The sequence below is a fragment of the Mauremys mutica genome, chromosome 1 (genome assembly GCF_020497125.1).
Source record: "Mauremys mutica isolate MM-2020 ecotype Southern chromosome 1, ASM2049712v1, whole genome shotgun sequence".
NCBI lineage: Eukaryota > Metazoa > Chordata > Testudines > Geoemydidae > Mauremys > Mauremys mutica.
Genome location: NC_059072.1, coordinates 252,621,367 through 252,640,491, shown reverse-complemented (window position 1 = coordinate 252,640,491; position 19,125 = coordinate 252,621,367). Strand labels below are relative to the sequence as shown.

Here is a 19,125-nt window from a genome sequence, read left to right as displayed (position 1 = left end):
CGAGCACTTGCTCCAATTTATTTGGAAAAAGGAAGTGCATCAATTGATATAAAAATAGTATTCTATGCTCTAAACCAGGGATCGGCAACCTTTGGCACATGGGCGGGCCGGGCCAGTTTGTTTACCGGCCGCGTCTGCGTACTACTCCGTGTGAGAAGTGTTTGCGGAATAAAGCCCTTTATGTTAAAATACTGTTTCATCTGAAGCATTTCCTAACATTTCTCTGCCTTCACCCCTTTTTCAAAGGTACATTGGCCCAGCTCCTCACAGGAAGGGAAGTTAGGAGCATAAATATCTGAGGATTTGAGCCCCTCTGACTACCTTTATTGTGAACTTCAGGACACCTGTTTTGTAAAATCTCTACACCATCTAAATAAAGATGGAAAACTCACTGAAGTGACCTCAATGTTTATTTTATTTAAAGCATCAGAAACACAGTCCTTGTAGTTCATTTGTACTCGTAACCATCAATATTTTCTAAATCACGTTAACATTCAGGTATAACAAAAAACATTTTCTGAGCTGTGCAAAGTACAAAGGAATTGTTCAATTAGCTGAAACCATTTCTAGAACAGCAAATCTGGCATTTTACAAAATGAGGCTGCCAGAAGGATTCTTTCACTTTTTTTTTCTTGTAGGAAACGCACGCACACTCCTTCCCCCTCCTCTATCTTTCCTTTGTATGCAATTTAAATATGGATCACAGTAAGCGCCAATCCCCTCCCATGGTCAAGGACTTTCTAAATGGCACTGGGTCATTTTCTTGTACCGCCGATCAGTCTTATGTTCTGCAGTTGTGCTCTTCGCATGGAATTGATTTGTCCAAGAAAATTATTCAATAACCAAGACTATTATGGTAAGCAATAAATGGGGACCAGAAACAGCTGTTCTCAAAATATCAAACACCAAAAAATATTTCTCCTTACAGGAAGTGTGACTGAAAGGGTTATTTTGCCCTCATCATCTATAGTTAAAAATTATTATTGTCCTGACTGCAAAATACATTAAAAACACTGATTTTACACAGACATTTCTGTATTTTCTTGCATAACGGCTTTTGTCCTGTTAGATTTAAGCATTAGAACACCAAAATCTGGAACTATTTTAGATCTGACTGAATACAATATGGTTCCTGTTTCTTTTCTCTGGATACAGTAAATATACCATGGAACAGAATTTTAACAGACATTTAGCCACTGTAGTTTGTCAGAGAACTCTGTTTCTGACCATGCTAACCAAGAATTTATATATATGTATGTGTGTGTGTGTGTGTGTATAGAATACATTTTTGGGGGGCATTGTCAGCTTGGTAGCTGACCAGATCGTGGCTCAAGGTGCAGAGATACTATTTCCAATTTGGATGAAATGACTGGAAATATAGTGCTCTAGTCTTCTATCAGCCTTTTGCAGAAGAAATTTCTTAAAGCTCTTATTGGTTATAAAAAGGCAATTTTTTCCTAACAATAACCATTTATTTTACTGATGACTGATTACAACCTGGAACATGAACAAATGTGGTAATGTTAAAAATACGCCCCCCCCCCTCCCGAAAATAATGTTTCTGTGATTTGAAGAGGCAATGCTTGGCAGCAGACTGTGTTTCTGGAATCTGTTTGTTACAAACGACAGGAAGAGAAACTTCCTGTCAGAGAACAAAGTCATTCAGTTCAACGTAAGTAGGAATGTTCACTTATACATGTTTTGATATGTGCTAGCATACATGGCTTGAATGAAAACAAAACCTGCACCTTCGGCATAAGAAATACTGAGAACAAAGTAACCCATTGGGCCTCCTCTTTTTACTAAGATCATCTCCAGGTTACTGCAACTCTAACATAGTCTTGAATGACCACCATATCCTGTTGTGGGCACGCAGCCAGTCACTAGGAAAGGCAGGGCACAACATAGTTAAGAATATTCTTTTGTTACAACTCGGTTATAGGATACCACAACAATCTCTTTTTCAAATACTCCCACACTTGCAGTATCCGATTTTTCTCTTCTTTGTTTGATACAAATAACTGCATAAACTTGCTTTACATTTATTGCACCTTTAGGTCCCTTGTAGATGGAGGGTTATATTGCCTGATATATTTTGTATTGTAGCTTGACCAGGTTAGAACAGTGTTGAGAACTGTACATTTCTACAGTAAAAAAATCACATTTTGACAATGCTAATTACAGCCGTTGCAGTTCGGCTCTCTTCTCTCTGATGCAACGACAGAGGAAAATTCCACAATTCCTGTGCTTGCTGGAACCTGCAGTGTTCTTTTTATTGCCATATAGAAGTCAATTAAAATTACTCCTCCTGGAAATGCTCCCAATTCTTGAATAATTATCATTGTCTAGACAGATTACTGTGCTTTATTAAGGGTCTTTAGAAACTATATATAAAGAATGACCTTATGAAAGTGAGTTACATACACACACACACACGCATATGCACACACACACACACATATATATATATCACCGCCTAATCTGATTTTTCTCTCTTGCTTCATGTAGTACTAGCAAACATTTTCATCTTGATGAAATCTACTTTCAGTACATTTCAGAATTCACATATTAAATGTGAAACCTGTTGATGTTGCTGTTAACAGTCTCTCTCTTAAGCCAAACAGGATCTCCCTAATAATAAAATAATAATAATAAAAGCACCAGATGTATGAAAAGCAGGAAATGCCTGATCTGTTAGGAATATATGTATATATATATCATGTATATATATGATACCTTCTTACATTAAAAAGGTATTATTAGAGAGACAATGTGGGTGCGGCAATATCTTTTATTGGACCAAATAGTTGGTCTAATAAATGGTATTACCTCACTCAACTTGCCTTTCTAATATCCTGGGACCAACACAGCTGCAACAATACTGCAAACAATTAAAAAAGGTATGTCCTACCAAAACCAGCAAATAAAAAGCAATGGAAAGGTGGATACTGGATGGGCAAAAAAATGCTGCATATAATATGGACAGATGATAAATCAAAGGATTTCTACTCAAATAACCGCAATTTAATGACGGAGCCAGAGTTCTTCAAGGATCTGCCCAGTGCATCTCACAGGTACTTCAGATGAAATGCAACTCTGATCACTAACACACTTCCTGACATCCTTATGCAGCATATTTTTGAGGTATATAGAAAGCACGACACTAACATTTTGGACTCCTCATTCTTTCTTGCAGAACAATGCACAAATCTTTAGCTGGGTTTTTCCACACTCTCCCCCTTTCCCCTGGGAAATATAAAATCCCAGTTCAAGAGCTCCCTATTCTGCCTCCTGCCACACTCAAATCCATCTTGCATAGGCCAGTAATAAGAACACTGCAGCTCTGACAAATAAGTTACAGCAATATAACAACTTTTTAAAAGATATTTTCTCTATAATTTACATAATGGGTAGCAGTTGGAGTTTAGTTTAGATACAAACCAAATGTGCATCCTCTCAGTCTATGATTCCAAGTGGAAGGCACTACTTCAACATACCACTGTATGTACTGTACATGGTTTTGGAAGCACAGCAGGTACTGTGGTTCCACAGCTGTAGATTGAAGGGCCCGGGGAGTCTTTGGACGTAAAAATGGCAGTGGATATCAGTCACATTTCCCTTTGCTGTCTCTTCTTGTGCTATGGAATTTCCCCTGAAAGATCTTTCAGTTCAGAGAGCAGTGATGGGGAAGAAAGCAAGCCCTCAGAAACTCTCTACAAAGCTTCCGGGGAAGAGGCCCGTCCTGCCATTTCGCTGTAATGTCCCCTTATACCAGCCATCCTCTCTTTTCTTGTGCACAAACACAATGTCACCTTCTTTCAGTTCAATCTCTGCTTCACTTTGAGGAGGATATGGAACCACGACACGATACCTTTGAAAACAAAAGAGAATACCTTAGCAAACACAAGTCAAATAGTCTGACAATGTTTTTTGGAGTAGGACCCTCAACAGGGCACAGCCACGAAAGACAGGTGGCAGATTCAAACCAGCAGCTCTGCAAGCTAATTTGGTTTGCCCCATGGACTAGATCACCTGCATCTGCCTGAAGCCATACCTCTTCAGATGTGGGCTTGTCCCCTCTTAAGAACTATACAGGGTCAGGGCTGATCGCTATTTAAATGGGAGACTTCCCGGAAAACCCATAGGTGACCATGTTAATGAGTTCAGTAGATGACAAACTCTTCCTTCTAAATCAGAACCGAAGCAATGCCCCAGGATGATGTTGGGACCCCTGTGCTACTTTAGGTGCTGCCTTTTTAATGATATAAAACAGCTCCTGCTCTCATGTGATCTTCAATGACCCCAGGGCATTTTTCAGCAAAGGGCACATGGGATGTTAGCTCCAGCATCCTGCTCAAAGTCCAGTTCAGGTCGTTACACTGGGGCCTAAACTTCCTCAGACATTTCAGCCGCACACAGGTTTCTTTCGCACTTCTTGTTCTAAGCTGTTGCGCAGTGTTGCGGTGCTTTCCTACAAGCCCTGTGTCTTACTCCACAGGCGGCTGCAGCTCACAGGAGAATGGATTCCGCCACTTTTAAATAGAGCTGGGTGGGAAAAAATTCACAAAAATGTTAGTTTTCACCAATTCAACCAGCTTTAGTTTTAAACTCTTTAGAGTGAAAGAACCTGGGCTCGGAGCTGGCTTTAGCGACAAGGCCCTTTGTGAAGACACAGCTGTGTATCCTTCAAAAACAGTTGCGTAAGTAGCATAGCCAGTTATGGCGTGGGACATTTGGTAGATAGCATGTTTGGCATTCAGGGGGTGACATGAGGGTTATAGTTATAGGGGGTAGAAGGTCGAGAGGATTATATTATTGGGGTGAAATGGGGTATGAAGGATTTAATGAGTGAGTAGGGGCCTAGAGAGGGGTTTTGATTGGTCCCCTGCAATTCATTGTTCAAAGTGCGAGGGGCTGCCAGAGGTTATTTAGTGGTATATTGCTGGGCGTGGTGGGTATGTCCCCCCAGATCAGTAGAACCTGTGTGCCGGTATTCTTGGCACAAACCTAAGGCCATTCCTGGCTGGGTGGGACAGAAATTAATCTTCTTTCTCAAACTAAAATAATTGCACCCCAATCTCCTGTTTTTTCCCCTTTACCTAAGGCAAGGTTCCCCATGACCTTGTAATGGTCCACCCAGGTTGCTCCTAGAGCTAAATCACAGGAGCATACAGTAGCTCAGGGTGGCACACGAGCTGATTTTCAATGGCACTCACACTGCCCGGGTCCTGGCCACTGGTCTGGTGGGCTATATTTTAAGTTAATTTTAAATGAACCTTCTTAAAAATTTTAAAAACCTTATTTACTTTACACACAACAATAGTTTAGTTATATATTATAGACTTATAGAAAGAGACCTTCTAAAAACATTAAAATGTATTACTGGCACGTAAAACCTTAAATCAGAGTGAATAAATGAAGACTCGGCACAGCACTTCTGAAAGGTTGCCGACCCCTGCAGTAGCTTATAAATGTCTGTACTAATAATGGAGTCAATAGTGTATGCGTTTGCAAATGAGCAATGTCCTGGATTTCTTTGGACAGTTAACAAAGAATTTTTAATTTCACCTAAAATAATTTGCAGTTATTCCAGTGAGTATTATAGTAGTAGTGTGGTAGTGCCTCGGGGTTTTGGATATAGATGAGGGCCTCACTGTTTGAACCACAGTCCAAACAAAGAGGTGGTCCCTGCCCCCAAAGAGATGACAGAGCTATTCAGGTGTTTCATTTCCAAGTGTCATTCTATGTTAGGTTAAAAAACTACGGATTGTGACTCAGGCTGGTGCAACGTTGGAATGTCTGTTCCGCAAGAAATTCTGAAAAAAAGAGTTCTGTTACAGAAGAAAAAGTGGAAACATTAACATTTCCTACAGAAGAGAAAACAAATAAAATAATTGTTTAGAAATAATCAAAATGTTTTGTTTTGACAAATGAAACTGAGTCTGGGAGTCCAAGCTTGGAGGTTCCCGGTCAGCACTAGCAGACTGATGGGGAGCTTGATGTCCTGGAGCCACGGCTGAGCTGGGGGTCTCAAAGCTTGGCAGCTGCGTCTCCAAGGCTTCTGGCTCCACAGCAGCAAGTCTGGAAGTCCCAAGAGCCCTTGCATGAGCTGGGGTTCTCAGGGCTCCAAGCTTCCCTGCTATGGAGTTGTCAGCCAAGTCCTGGCTACAGCTGGAGTTCCTGATCCTGGAGCAATCCGTAGAGTGAGACTGCCCTAGGGACCTGGATCCTGGGAGCCCGGGCTCCCCAGCAGTCCACCAGTTGAGCTGGCAGGAACTGCTTGTGTTTAATTGGCAGTTTGTCAAAACCAATAGGTTTTTGTGAAACATTTTGGTTTGAGCAAATTGGCATTTTCCAGTGAAAGCCAGTTTCATCAGAAAATTCCCAAGCTGATGTGTGTATAGGACAGTGAACATGAGTCTAGCTCGGGTGCTCCACCTCAGCACGTCATTTCAGCTGGCATTTATCAATCAGTAATGGTCTCGCTAGTTGCAAAGCAATGAATACAGTAAAGATAGTTAGAGAAAAGCCAATTGATTATTCAAAACATCTTCTGAAGATTACTACCTATTGCATTTGCTGCATGGTCATTCATTTCCAATTGATGCTTATAACAGTCCAGTATTTATTTAAAATGATGATCTGTCTTATAGTTAAATTTAATACGCACTGGAGAATCTCAAAGCACAACATTACCCTAAATTCACTGAATTGATTGCCAGTGGGTTGATACCACATCAAGGGCCTCTCTGAAACTGAATGACAGGAGTTAATTTTCTTTGCAACCACAGCTTGGCTGCCTGCTGGCTGCTGTGAAGCTACAGACTCAAACACGTGACAGTGAAATTGCTAGATCTGGCTAAAGGAACAGCTCACTGCAGCTGGGCCAAAGATCCTGTTACTCGTAAACATTTTTGGCCCCATTCAGAAGTGGGAGTTCTGCTCTAAAACCTGATTAGAAATGTTTTATCTTGACGTAGCAACATAGTCATGTAGAATCTATATCCGTGTCAAGAACCATCAAAAATCAATTAGTCATCTTTTCCCTTGGCCAGTACATCTAGCTGTCACTTTTTCCCATGTGGAAACGCAAATAACAGAGGCTGAAGTGTGTGCTGCTGGCTGGCTACAAGAAAACAGTCTATCTTACTGTCATTTGCAGAACCGCCACATTTATATTGTGAGGTTTTGCCAATTACAGCTATTATGCAAATGAATGCACACATTATCTCAGACACTCTGCTTCAATGTTGATTAATTAAATTATCAGACTGGAACAATTTTAGCAAAGACGATGCCAAACTTCAGCTCTCTGAACTCAGCTCAATTGAATATACATTAACAGCATTTTTGCAGTTGTGTTCCAGATCTTGGAGTGCTTTATGGACACCAGGGATCAAGCCTCACAACAGCTCTGGGAGGATTTTTAACCCCACTTCACAGATGAGGAAAGTAAGGCACAGAGAAAGACATAACTTGCCTTGGGTCACAGTGAAGGTTTGCGGCAGTTCTGGGAACAGAACCCCTGGTTTATAGAGTGGTATCTTAATGACAAGTCCATCCTTTTAAATACAGAATAGAATCTCACTAATGGCTGAGAGACCAATTGCAATTTACTGAACGTTTCAAATTAGCAAGAAAGATTATCAAGCACATCAAAACCAATCTCCTTCCAATGTTGGCAATCCCGTATTTGTAACAAGTAGGGTTGCTACCCATCCGTTTTTCACCTGGACAGTCTGGGTTTCGGCTTGTGTGTGCAGGTTCCATTTGACAAGCCCTGGTGTCTGGTTTTTTAATCTGGGGGGGAAGAGGTGGAGCAGGGGTGGGGCCTTGGGAGAAGAGGCGAAGAAGGGAGCAGGGCCCAGGGAAGAGGCAGAGAAGGGGGTAGGGTCTTGAGGGAAGAGGTGGACCAGGGGTGGGGCCTTGGGGGAACAGGGGATAATCTTGCTGTAAGCCCCACTGTCTCCCATTAGTGGAGACTCTTAGTGTAACAGAGCTGCACATTTCTTAAGTCTCACATGACTGCAAGGGATCATGAGCTTTATTCTTCAGGGAGAATAAGGGCTTCACTCCCCCAGAGTTCTTTTTATGACAGCCAAAATGCACTATATATAGTTTTTAGGGGTTAAGATCTTAATTATGCATAACTCTGAAAGACCCAGTAATCTTCTGGCTGCTTGCCAAGGGTTTTTTTGTGGGGGTCTGGTTACTAGCCATTAGAAAGGTGGCAATCCTAGTAATAAGGGATTCTTTAGAGGCTTTCTTTAAAGATTTAAAAAAATAAATCCAGGATACTGCATTACAAAATGTACTTTTTTCAGTTATTTAACAACTGTCATTTAATTTTAATTAATCATGATATGTTTACTGTGAACTATCAGCATACTGAATAAAAGTAATGAAATCTCAGTAATAAAAGATCTCATTTTCACAACTGCTGTGAAATCTTTGCTGCGACATGGGGTGGCCTGGCTACATTTTTTCCCTCTGAGATTCTTGGATTTGCGGATGAAGAAAGTGAGAGTTTTTGAGGTTCCAATGTACAAACCAAAGAATCGCATGGCACTGCTGCCATGAAGGGGTTTCTAAACATCATAAATCATTCCAGTCAAAGCCTGCGATGCCATCGGTGGCATTTGACTTGTTTTTCTCAGTAACCGAGTTTAAAATATACATTAGTCCTATTTTTTTAAATCACCTCCCACTCTTCCCCCAGATTTGGCCCCCTCTTTCCAGGGAAGCCCGGCATACTTCTAGCCCTCTCTGCTTTTCTCTTCCCTCCTTCCGTCCTCTTTTCCCTGACCACTACAATGCAATAGTAGGTTTTCTTTCATCTACGGCACAGCCTTTCATCTCATGTGGAACTCAGAAGAATGTTGGAATCTGTCAGTGTCACACTGCATTAAAAATTTCATAATTTAGACATGCAAACAGCCTTGTGTCTATTACAATTATCGGTAGGGCTGGTAGCATATTTATTATTAAGGTTGCCTGACAGTTCCCATTACGAGATCTTGTGTTCAGCTACATATAACTTTGCAAAACTTTAACCGTTTCAGCTGAAATGTTCCATGCGGGAGGTGGGGGTGTCTGCCTCAGGCTCCTTATTATTATGTATTATTATTTTTAAAATTTCAGCCATAACAGTCATTTCTGAGAAGGAGGCTAGGGAAAAATCTGTCATTTTGCAATGTTAAAAATTGTTTTGACAATCTTTTCTTTGAGAAGCTTTAGCACAGGGATCGGCAACCTTTCAGAAGTGGTGTGCGGAGTCTTCATTTATTCACTCTGATTTAAGGTTTCGCCTGCCGGTAATACATTTTAACGTTTTTAGAAGGTCTCTTTCTATAGGTCTATAATATATAACTAAACCATTGTAGTAAACTAAAGTAAATAAGGTTTTTAAAATGTTTAAGAAGCTTCATTTAAAATTAAATTAAAATGCAGAGCCCCCCAGACTGGTGGCCAGGACCCAGGCAGTGAGTGCCACTGAAAATCAGCTCGCGTGCTGCCTTCAGCACCCGTGCCATAGGTTGCCTACCCCTGCTCTAGCACCTCCATGTTTTGGAGCAAGGACTTGAAATTTGGCAGAGTGTGATCTTTTTGTCAGGGATCTGACAAACGGCCTGGTGCAACTGGACTGAAGGCTAGAGTGGGCAGACAATTTGTGACTGGGAGTTGTGGATGGGGGGACTGGCACTCTTCCTTGGGGTCGGTGAGGGGAAGAGCCTTAAAACTGGCAGGGTCAGGACACCGGGACTGGGAGTTGGGGGAGACTGGGGACCTTGGTGGGAAGGAGGGAAAACACAGATCAGATGAGGAGCTGGACTGAGATTGGGACTGGCTGGGCAAAGAGACTAGGAAAAGAATCCAGGGAATAGGAGACTGGGAGAAGGAGCCAGGGAGGGTATTGGGAAAGGAGAGACTGTGACTGGATGAGAAGCCCAGGGATGAAGACCAGGTAATGGTGGGAGGAGTGCGGGAATGTAATGATATTATTATTACCATACAATGTCATGTGCTAAGACTTGAGAATGCAGTAAATGATGGTTTTACAGTTGATTGTGTCTGGGCACAATGCCAACCACTGAGCAGAGCATTGGATCTTTCTCTCTCTCTCTGTCACATACACACACACTTAAATACTCTCATTTACACACCCTAATCTTCTCAATGTTGCTGTATGTGCATTCAGGGCCGGCTCCAGGCACCAGCCCAGCAAGCAGCTGCTTGGGGCGGCCAACGGAGAGGGGTGGCACGTCCAGGTCTTCTGCGGCAATTCAGCGGCGGGTCCCTCACTCCCTCTTGGAGCGAAGGACCTGCTGCTGAATTGCCACCGAAGACTGAAGCGGCAGCGGTAGAGCTGCAGATCCCCATTGCAGCTTTTTTTTTTTTTTTTGCTGCTTGGGGCGGCCCTGTGTGCATTTATATTTTGCTGAAAGAGAAGGCAAATGAAAGTCCTTCTTTCATTTAGAGTGATACCAGTGAAATGACACGAGGAGCCTATTTAGCCTTAATGCTGTTAGAAAGACCTTTGAATCTTACCCCCGCTGTTCATTGTGAGTAGCTTGAGTGATGCCAGTGGGACTTGGTCATGTGCTCGCTAGTCAACCTATGCAACACAGTGACAATAGTAGCAGCTGTGAAGTTTCTCATCTCAGCTGCTGGAAATGCTCTATGCTTTCTGGCATACAGCAGCACAGGTAAAGTGGCATTAGGAAAAGACAGCAGGAAAATTGTTCCCCAGAATGCAGTAACAGATGATAAACCTCACCATCCTAGCAGATTGGTTTAAACACAGGTAAGCCAGGACAAATGTGCCTTCCTCTCCAGCCTAATCTCCCCCAAACCAAAACCAGGCTCTGGAAATATATAAATATAGGAAGTCAAAATTAAATTTCTTTCCCACCCTATCTGCATATGCCAAGGGAATACGACTATCAAAATAGCACTGTCTGTGGTAAGGTAAACCTCACTTTCCTTTCTGATCTGCTGCCATTTCTGTGCACAAACGACTGCTATGTAATGGAGCAGAATTCCTCTTTACTGTGTAAAAAACAAGCTGACAGCAATTAGAGGCACCTCTGATATGGTGCAAATGTCGAATGCTTGGTTTTGTTCTGTGGTCTGCATGCAGTGAGTACAGGAATTGTAAGCCAGCTTTAATGGAAGAAGTACCCTGGGTCCGCAGGCTTCATGCGCCCCATTTGGAATGTTGTAAATATTAAGGAATGTGCTACTCCTTCCAATCTTTCAGTGTACTGTCCCTATGTGCACAGATGGGCACTGGGAAATTAAAAGCCACGTATAGCTGCTAAGTGTACAGAAATGTTTTGTAGCTTTTTTTTTCTCTTTTTAAATTTCATCCAGCATCTAAATCTGTTTATCCAATCTTTATTTTCCATCTATGCAAATAAAGAATTGGTCCTGCTGTGGAGATGAAATACATCGCCATGCAAACAAGCAAAATATAGAGTTCAGAGATGCTGAGCACAAGTTCCTCCATTGCCAGATGTGAAATGAACAAGTGATTTCAAAAATGTAATTTGTTTAAAAAAATAATTTGGTCCTTCTGAGCAATTTGGTGATTTCATGAGCACAGATGGATGTGGGATGAATTTATAAAAGACAAGTGTTTAAAATATTTGCTCAGATTATTCCAGGACTAAGCATTATCCTTCCTAGAGTGTGAAGGTAATTAATATTCCCCATTATAGGCATAAACAACCATATGATCAGTTAAGGAATGCAGATACACCAATGACATGGAAGTTAATTCATAAATCAATTAGAGAATCTTGACTGCTGTGTATAATTAAGGTTATTTCAATTATAGCTTATTTTCAGACTTTAGACTCAGGAAATCAAAATGCTTAAAATCAGAAAACGTTCTTTACCACTGCATATTGCAATTAGTAATATGTGTAACATTTTAAGCATTCTGTCTCTATAGATCCATTTGTTCTTAGTTGTAATAACACTGATCATACAGAGCTCGTCCTATGGCCCTCTCATTCTACCGCTACACCATGTCACTGCACTTAATACAATATCATTGGTCACCTGTTTCACTGTCAGCACTATCCCTAGGTGCAGTGTCAGACTGGGAAAATATGGGATATGCGCCAGCATCTTAAGCCCACCCTTAGGAATTCTCTGCATCGTTGAAATGGTGCTTTCAAAGCACTGCCACAACAGCCAGCACAAAAGATGCTGTGGAACGCCTTTCTTGCTTCTCCCCTCATATTTGTTTCTGAAGCCTTGTCTATGTCAAGGCTGCACAGGTTTAATTCAAGGTGAGATTTTTACTTTCCTTACTGAATTAAGCTCAATTGATACATGTCAAATTAAGAGTGTCTACACCAGGTTTGGTTTTGCACCCCTTCAACTCAACCAGTTTTTAAGCCAGTTTAACCTTAAATCCATGTAACTTTGAAAACAGACAAGGCCTGAGATCTTTGCATTTCTCTCCGTTTACTCTGTTCTCTTTTCTTCCCTGGGTTTTTTTTTTTTGGTATTGCCACCTCGTCCCCTCTCTCTGGGTTTGCAAAATCTGCAGCTTTATGGATAACAAGATGCAGAGCGGACTGCCCAACTCTAGAATCCTGGTCTTATTCTCTATGCTAGTTATCAGCCACTTCTGGAATAAAAATACTTCAGGACACCATGTAATGACTTAGAACATAAGAACGGCCGTACTGGGTCAGACCAAAGGTCCATCCAGCCCAGTATCTTATCTACCGACAGTGGCCAATGCCAGGTGCCCCAGAGGGCGTGAACCTAACAGGTAATGATCAAGTGATCTCTCCTGCCATCCATCTCCACCCTCTGACAAACAGAGGCTAGGGACACCATTCCTTACTCATCCTGGCTAATAGCCATTAATGGACTTAACCTCCATGAATTTATCCAGTGACTTAAGTGACAGTAATGAATTAAGTGACCATACGTTTTAAAAAGACCCTTGTTTGCTACTGCAGAATAGGCCAGATATAATGGGCAAACACACTGACAGGGCAACGCAGTATACCAAGTATTGCATGACAATCCATTGTGATTATTAATATACAATGATCACCATTTAAAAGTGGCATTGGCCAACAGCTTCCACATACAGTGGTGTGAGATACCGCAGCTTTCTCCTATACTTAGAATAGGAAATAACTGTGTGATGAGCACATTGTATCTGCTGAAAAATGCTGACTTTTTAACGGTGAGCATCATAGCTGCCTTACACATGTTTTGGCTGGTTTTTAATATACAGAGGGGCCTGACTTTACTAATTCTAACAAACAGCTGGACAATCTATAGACTCAGATGGCTTCAAAAAAAAAAAGGGGGAGGAGGGGCTGGCAGAACTGCAGTGATTCTCATTCAAGCCGAACTTTGCCTCTTTCCCACAAACACTCCTTTATGTGCAAGTGACAGGGCAGGCTGAAATACTGAGCACCCTTAGCTCCTAGGCAAACTCTTCGCCGTCACATACCTTTCCCGGTGCAATGGCTTGGGCTCTGGACGGATGGCTGCCATCGAAGAAGGTAGCTGCCTGGCAGGAGAAGGAATGGAAAAATTCAAATCCAAGGAGCCTGTTTTTCTGTGCAGTGGCTCCATCCCCATAGCTCCTTGCATTTCACTTTCAATTGGGCATGAACCTGCCCTGCCGTGGCTGGAGAGTGAGGAGAGTTCAGGTCCCACTGCTCCCTGCAGGGCTCCCTCCACGGCTCCCTGGGGGTCCGGTGTCGGAGACACAGATGGAGGGGAGCGTGATTTCTTTTTTGTTGATGCGCCGGCTAAAAGTTTCAACAATCCGCTCTTCTTCTCTTTCTGAAAGGAAAACAACATGAAACATGTGAATGAGCAGCTCGCAGGTTGTTATTAAGCACCATTCTATTTGTTTCACATTGGAGAAAAAAATCTCACGATTCCATATAATAAACTCTAGCTAAAAATGTGTTTTTATGTAGGGGGAAACCAGATAAAATTTGTTAGCTCCTTTGCTAACAAAGATCATACCAAAGTACCAAATTGCTTTGCTTGGACTAAGTAGAGAATGGATCCACAGTTGCCATTGTGCTAATGGAGAATTAAATACCTTAAGGAAATGCAGCAGTTTCAGTGTGACACTAGGAATTTAAAGGGACGAACATCTCATCCAGAAATATAAAATAATTAATCAACCTGCCAACAAAGCTGGTATTCAGTGAGAGGAAGAAAATCCTTTTGTATGTATTCATAGCACACAGCGAACCAGCAATGCATTCACTATACTTCTACATCAGTGAGTTACTGACCACGTTTTAATTTCTACCCATACTGTTTGCCAGTTATTCAATCATTCTAATTCTCCTCACTCAATGTTGTCTCTTCTTTTGCCAGATCATCTTCATCACCCGCATCCCACATGGCTTAAAAGCCACTGGATGTGGTGGAAGCAACTGCAAGCTCCAGCCCTGAGGGCTGATGGTCCCTTTTGCCTTCTACTTAAAGAATGCCACCGTGGGACCTGCTCAAGGGGTGGAGAGTCCGTGCAAAAGCCTCTCTGCTGCAAAGTCTCCTAATCCGACTGCATTCAGGAGGAGAAAGGGGGACACACAGGTGAAGCAGGCAGGAGGAACCTCTGCTGGCCTGAAGAGACAACACAAGAGGGTAGTGTTGGGGCAGGCCATAGATTTGCTATTAAAGGAGATCCAAAGGCCAGAAATGCTCCCGTGGGCTGCTTCCCACAAATAGCCAGCATCTTCCTGTTGGAGGATGGAGTCCATCTTCCCAGCCCTTGCTTAGTTCTCTGCTTAAAGCCATCTAAGTGGGCTTTGCGTAGCTGATGGGGGATGGGGTGAACTTTACCAACAGTGAATGTCTCTAGTCTGAAACTCGCCGTATACAGAAACGCAACGGGAAACCCAAAATTGTTTGAACTGTTTGAAGTTTGGTAGCAAAAAAGGATCAGTGTAAGAGAATCTCACTATATTTCATCTATGACAAGACAAGGAATGTGAATAAATGCAAAGCTTCTTTTATGAAAAAGCAGCATGTTTATTGGGCCACCCCCTCCTAGTCCATACTCAGGTAAAGCTCGCATTGGCCACAATAAGAATTTTCCGTCAATAAGGACGGAGTCAGAACAGAGCATCTCATGCTCCCCCCGGCGCCCTTCCCCCCGGCTTCCATGAGTAGAAAGGAGCTTAAACCTACCGGTCTGAGCCAGTGGAAGCAAGAGAGGAAGGAGAGCTGACTCTGCAGCACACTTCCTGCTCCCTCCCGACGCCGAGGAAGCCCCTCCACAAGAGCTCCACAGGGATACAGATTTGCAAGCTCAGAGAGGGTGGGACTGTGGCTGAATGTTTCTTCCCATGCCCTGGGGCAAAATGGAACAAGCTAGAACACCACACCACGTCCTCTGAGGCAGTGCCTAGGCAGGGGCAGCACAGTTCATATAGGACCCAGGAGGCAAGCAGCAACGCAGAGACATAGGGCTTCCATGTACATGGCTCATGCTTCTGGAGAGCCTTGATATTTGGGACTGGAGCTCTGTCCTCTTTTTCTGGGGGGGGGACAAACCCTGCCCCTAATGGAAGAATTCCTGGAAAACTGAGAGTCAGAACTCACCCTAGCTGGTGACTAACCCACACTGGGGAGCATGAGGCCCTGAGTAAGGATTTCAGGCCGTGGCTTATAACAGTGAATACTAGCCATTACAGGATTACTTTTTAGGTCTAATACATACACCACTTCCACACTGGAAGTTACAAAATTAACAACAGTGAGTTAAAATACAGATCATTTAGGAAATTTCACTTTCACAGTAAACCACTATCCTGATATTGGCATAGGTGCTGGAACGAGGGGTGCTGGGAGTGCATCTGCACCCCCTGGCTTGAAGTGGTTTCCATCATATACAGGGTTTACAGTTTGTTTCAATGGCTTTCAGCTCCCCCACTATACAAATTGCTCCTGCATCCCTGGACAAAGGTGGCTGAAAATATCATAATGGCACGTTTTTAATTTGAGGAAAACAGAGATTTCTTGAATCCTTGTCATAGAACCTTATCTTGCACTTCTGAAAATCATCTGGAAAAATTCTACCACGCACGTACCTTAAGCACCTGCACATTCAGAACATTAGCCCCTTCAGCTAAAAAGTTTTGTGGGGGAAGAGTGCATGACAAAATAAGCCATATACTGGGACACTGGGTCCAGCCTTAACTATACTTGCAACCAGTGCCTCCATGATGCAGTGCACTAGTAAATAGTCATTTTCCATTTTTTAACTATACAGCCATGTATACTATACTGCAAGGAGTCTGTTCATTTATTTCTTATTGTATATGAAGTTCAAACTATTGCCTAAGATTATACTCAGCGATTCAGGGACATGAAATTTAGGTGTATTTGGTAAATTATTCTATAATAGGATCCCTGGAGGGAAAAAAGCCTAGAGTAATTGCAGTACAGGTGGCACAGAAAGTTTCTATCTTCCAGCAGGAACACTATTTGGAAACACGTGACAGCCTTTTATTTATTCTCTGTAGCCACAATGTCTTGTACAAGATTTAAAGTGATGCTCTTTTACATGCTGATTACTGAATTCATTTGTCAAAGAAGCTTTAAAGAATGAGAGGGGGAAATACAATGAAATAAATATAAACATTTAGTACACAGATTGAATTTACTCTAATTCACCTATAGTATCTAATGTCTCTGCTTCTGATGTGCTCTCTTCTGCCATGGCAGAACAGTAAGAGAACAGAGACGCCAATGCATCACAACATGGGAGAGCAAAAGCAACAATGCAAAGTGTCGCTCTTACATGGTGCCTCTGAGACACTGGCTACCGGTTTTGTGAGCCAGGGGTCTGAACTCAACCTCAAGAGCCAAGCACCCCCCGAGCTTGGAAGAGGTTCAGATCAAACATTGTGGCACGATGCATCTGTTTTTTATGGTTCACTCTATAAATTAAGGGCCTAATGATGTCAAGGTGTTGCAGATCCCAGTAAAATCAATGGAGGCTGAGGGCACTCAGCACCGCACAGGATTACATCATAAATATTAAATTAATCCACTTGGAAATGTCAGAAAATAAAAAAACCAATTATCTGCTAAACACCTGCTCTATGATCCAAACAACCACCATGGGAACCTCTGGCAGTAACTCACTAAAACCAACAGAAAATAACTGTGTTTATTTAAATCTGTAATTGTAAGAAATTGCCGTCCTCATAATATTAAGTTCAGAGATTCTTCATGAAGTCAGATACCTTCCCCTTCCCTATAGATCACTGACACAATATACTTTAATGACGCTAGCATACCGGCTCAATATGCATTTTAAGGTGTTTCACACAGTACAGTATCTACTCAATGGCTCCAAAGGAACAGTTACAGTGCATCGGTGAGTGCTTTGGAAGCTTTTAACTGGAAGATTTACACATGCAGAATAACTATATGAACAGCCATTAAATTCTACCCAAGTATTTCCTGGAGCCCCAGTGCTTGGGGCTTCAGCCCTGTGGGAGGCACCAGGGTTCGGGGCTTCTGTCCCGCAAGATGCGCTGGGGCTCATAACTTCAGCGGGTTTGAAAATATTTACCAGAGCTCTGCTCTGGAGGGCTCTGGATGAATTTAAGCCATGCCTATGTGGTAGCTGCTTTTTTAATTTAAATAACTTGGCAAATTACATTTTCAACAAATTCTACATTATACACTAATATCAGAGGGGTAGCCATGTTAGTCTGTATCCACAAAAGCAATGAGGAGTCCGGTGTCACCTTAAAGCTTAGGCCCAAATAAATCTGTTAGTCTTTAAGGTGCCACTGGACTCCTCGTTGTTTACATTATAGACTGTTGGTTTCCCAAAATGTATTTGACTATTAAAGCTATTTTTCAGTTAGAGAGCACAAAAGGGAAATATATTTATGCCCTTCTGTAAATTAAAAAGTGATCGAGACTGAGATTTTGTTTACAAGACAAACTTCACCCCTGCAAAGCTTGGCATGAATTTCTACAGCCAAGCTATACAATCCCTGATAATAGGGAGGTGGAATGTAAATGATGATACAGTGTTAAGAGTGGGAACACAATACACCGCTACCTTGATATAACGCCACCCGATATAACACAAATTTGGATATAACACGGTAAGGCAGTGCTCCGGGGGGCTGCGCACTCCGGTGGATTAAAGCTAGTTCAATATAACACGGTTTCACCTATAATACGGTAAGATTTTTTTGGCTCCCAAAGACAGTGTTATATCGAAGTAGAGGTGTAGTAGAATCACAAAGAAGCGATTTTTTAAAAATAATCTTTTTTTCTAACCTGATAAGCATTTTTATAAACTTAAACTAAACTCTGGGTTTGGGAAAATTAAGAGACAACATGGACTAATGGACCGAGCATAGGACTGGTACCCAGGAACTTGAAACTGCTCATCACATTTCCACCACTGACTCACTGTGTGGCCTTGCACAAGACACTTACAGATGAACTGTAGAGCAGCCCTGCCCATTGGTACTATGGTTACATTACAATATTGATATTACGGGTTTGGATGATTCCAAATAAGACTTTTAAATTCACCATTTTCTCCAATTTAACTAGGTCCCGGGAGTGCTGCATATCTGCTCTCAGCTTCCTATCACGTCACCTTCCAGGTCCTCCAGAGATGTTGCCAAAGCTGTCTGACAGAATGCAGGTGCTCAGATTCTGATATTCCTGACATCTCTAATTTAAAAAGCAGACAGAATTGTTTTGAATCTACTGTGCTTGGCAATTCACCGTAAAACGCTCTGTTCCTGCTTCCCTATCTGTAAAAGGGGAACAAGTAAAATCTACCTACCACACAAGGGGACTGTGAGAGTTAATTAATGTTTTCCAAGCAGTACATTTCTTTAAGAGTGGCCGGCTTCTTCCTTGAGTTTTTAGCAGCACAGAAATGCAGTGCTCTTTAGCAGTTCTGCCTTCCAAAATGGAATCCCAGTAATGATTCATTTTAAGTGTCCAATTATTATGAATTCATTTAAAATTCGGTATAATAGCAGCCATCATTCATCAGGAATTAATTTAATATTTATAGCTATCCTGGGCAGTTCTTTCTACAGCAGTTTCACTGTGATTCAGTTAAGCATT

At 42.1% G+C, this 19,125-nt stretch overlaps 1 protein-coding gene across 1 annotated transcript in view; it reads right to left on the bottom strand.

Moving 5' to 3' along the window:
* Positions 1–632: 632 nt before the first annotated feature.
* The window catches only part of SH3RF3 (SH3 domain containing ring finger 3), a 396,813-nt gene continuing 378,320 nt past the window's right edge, over positions 633–19,125 (bottom strand). The window contains exons 9-10 of the mRNA XM_045006970.1: positions 13,490–13,827; positions 633–3,871 (exon numbers count right to left, since the gene is read on the bottom strand). Of these exons, the coding sequence (XP_044862905.1) occupies positions 3,703–3,871; positions 13,490–13,827 (507 nt within the window). The 3' untranslated portion in view covers positions 633–3,702. The remainder of the gene's footprint in view (positions 3,872–13,489; positions 13,828–19,125) is intronic.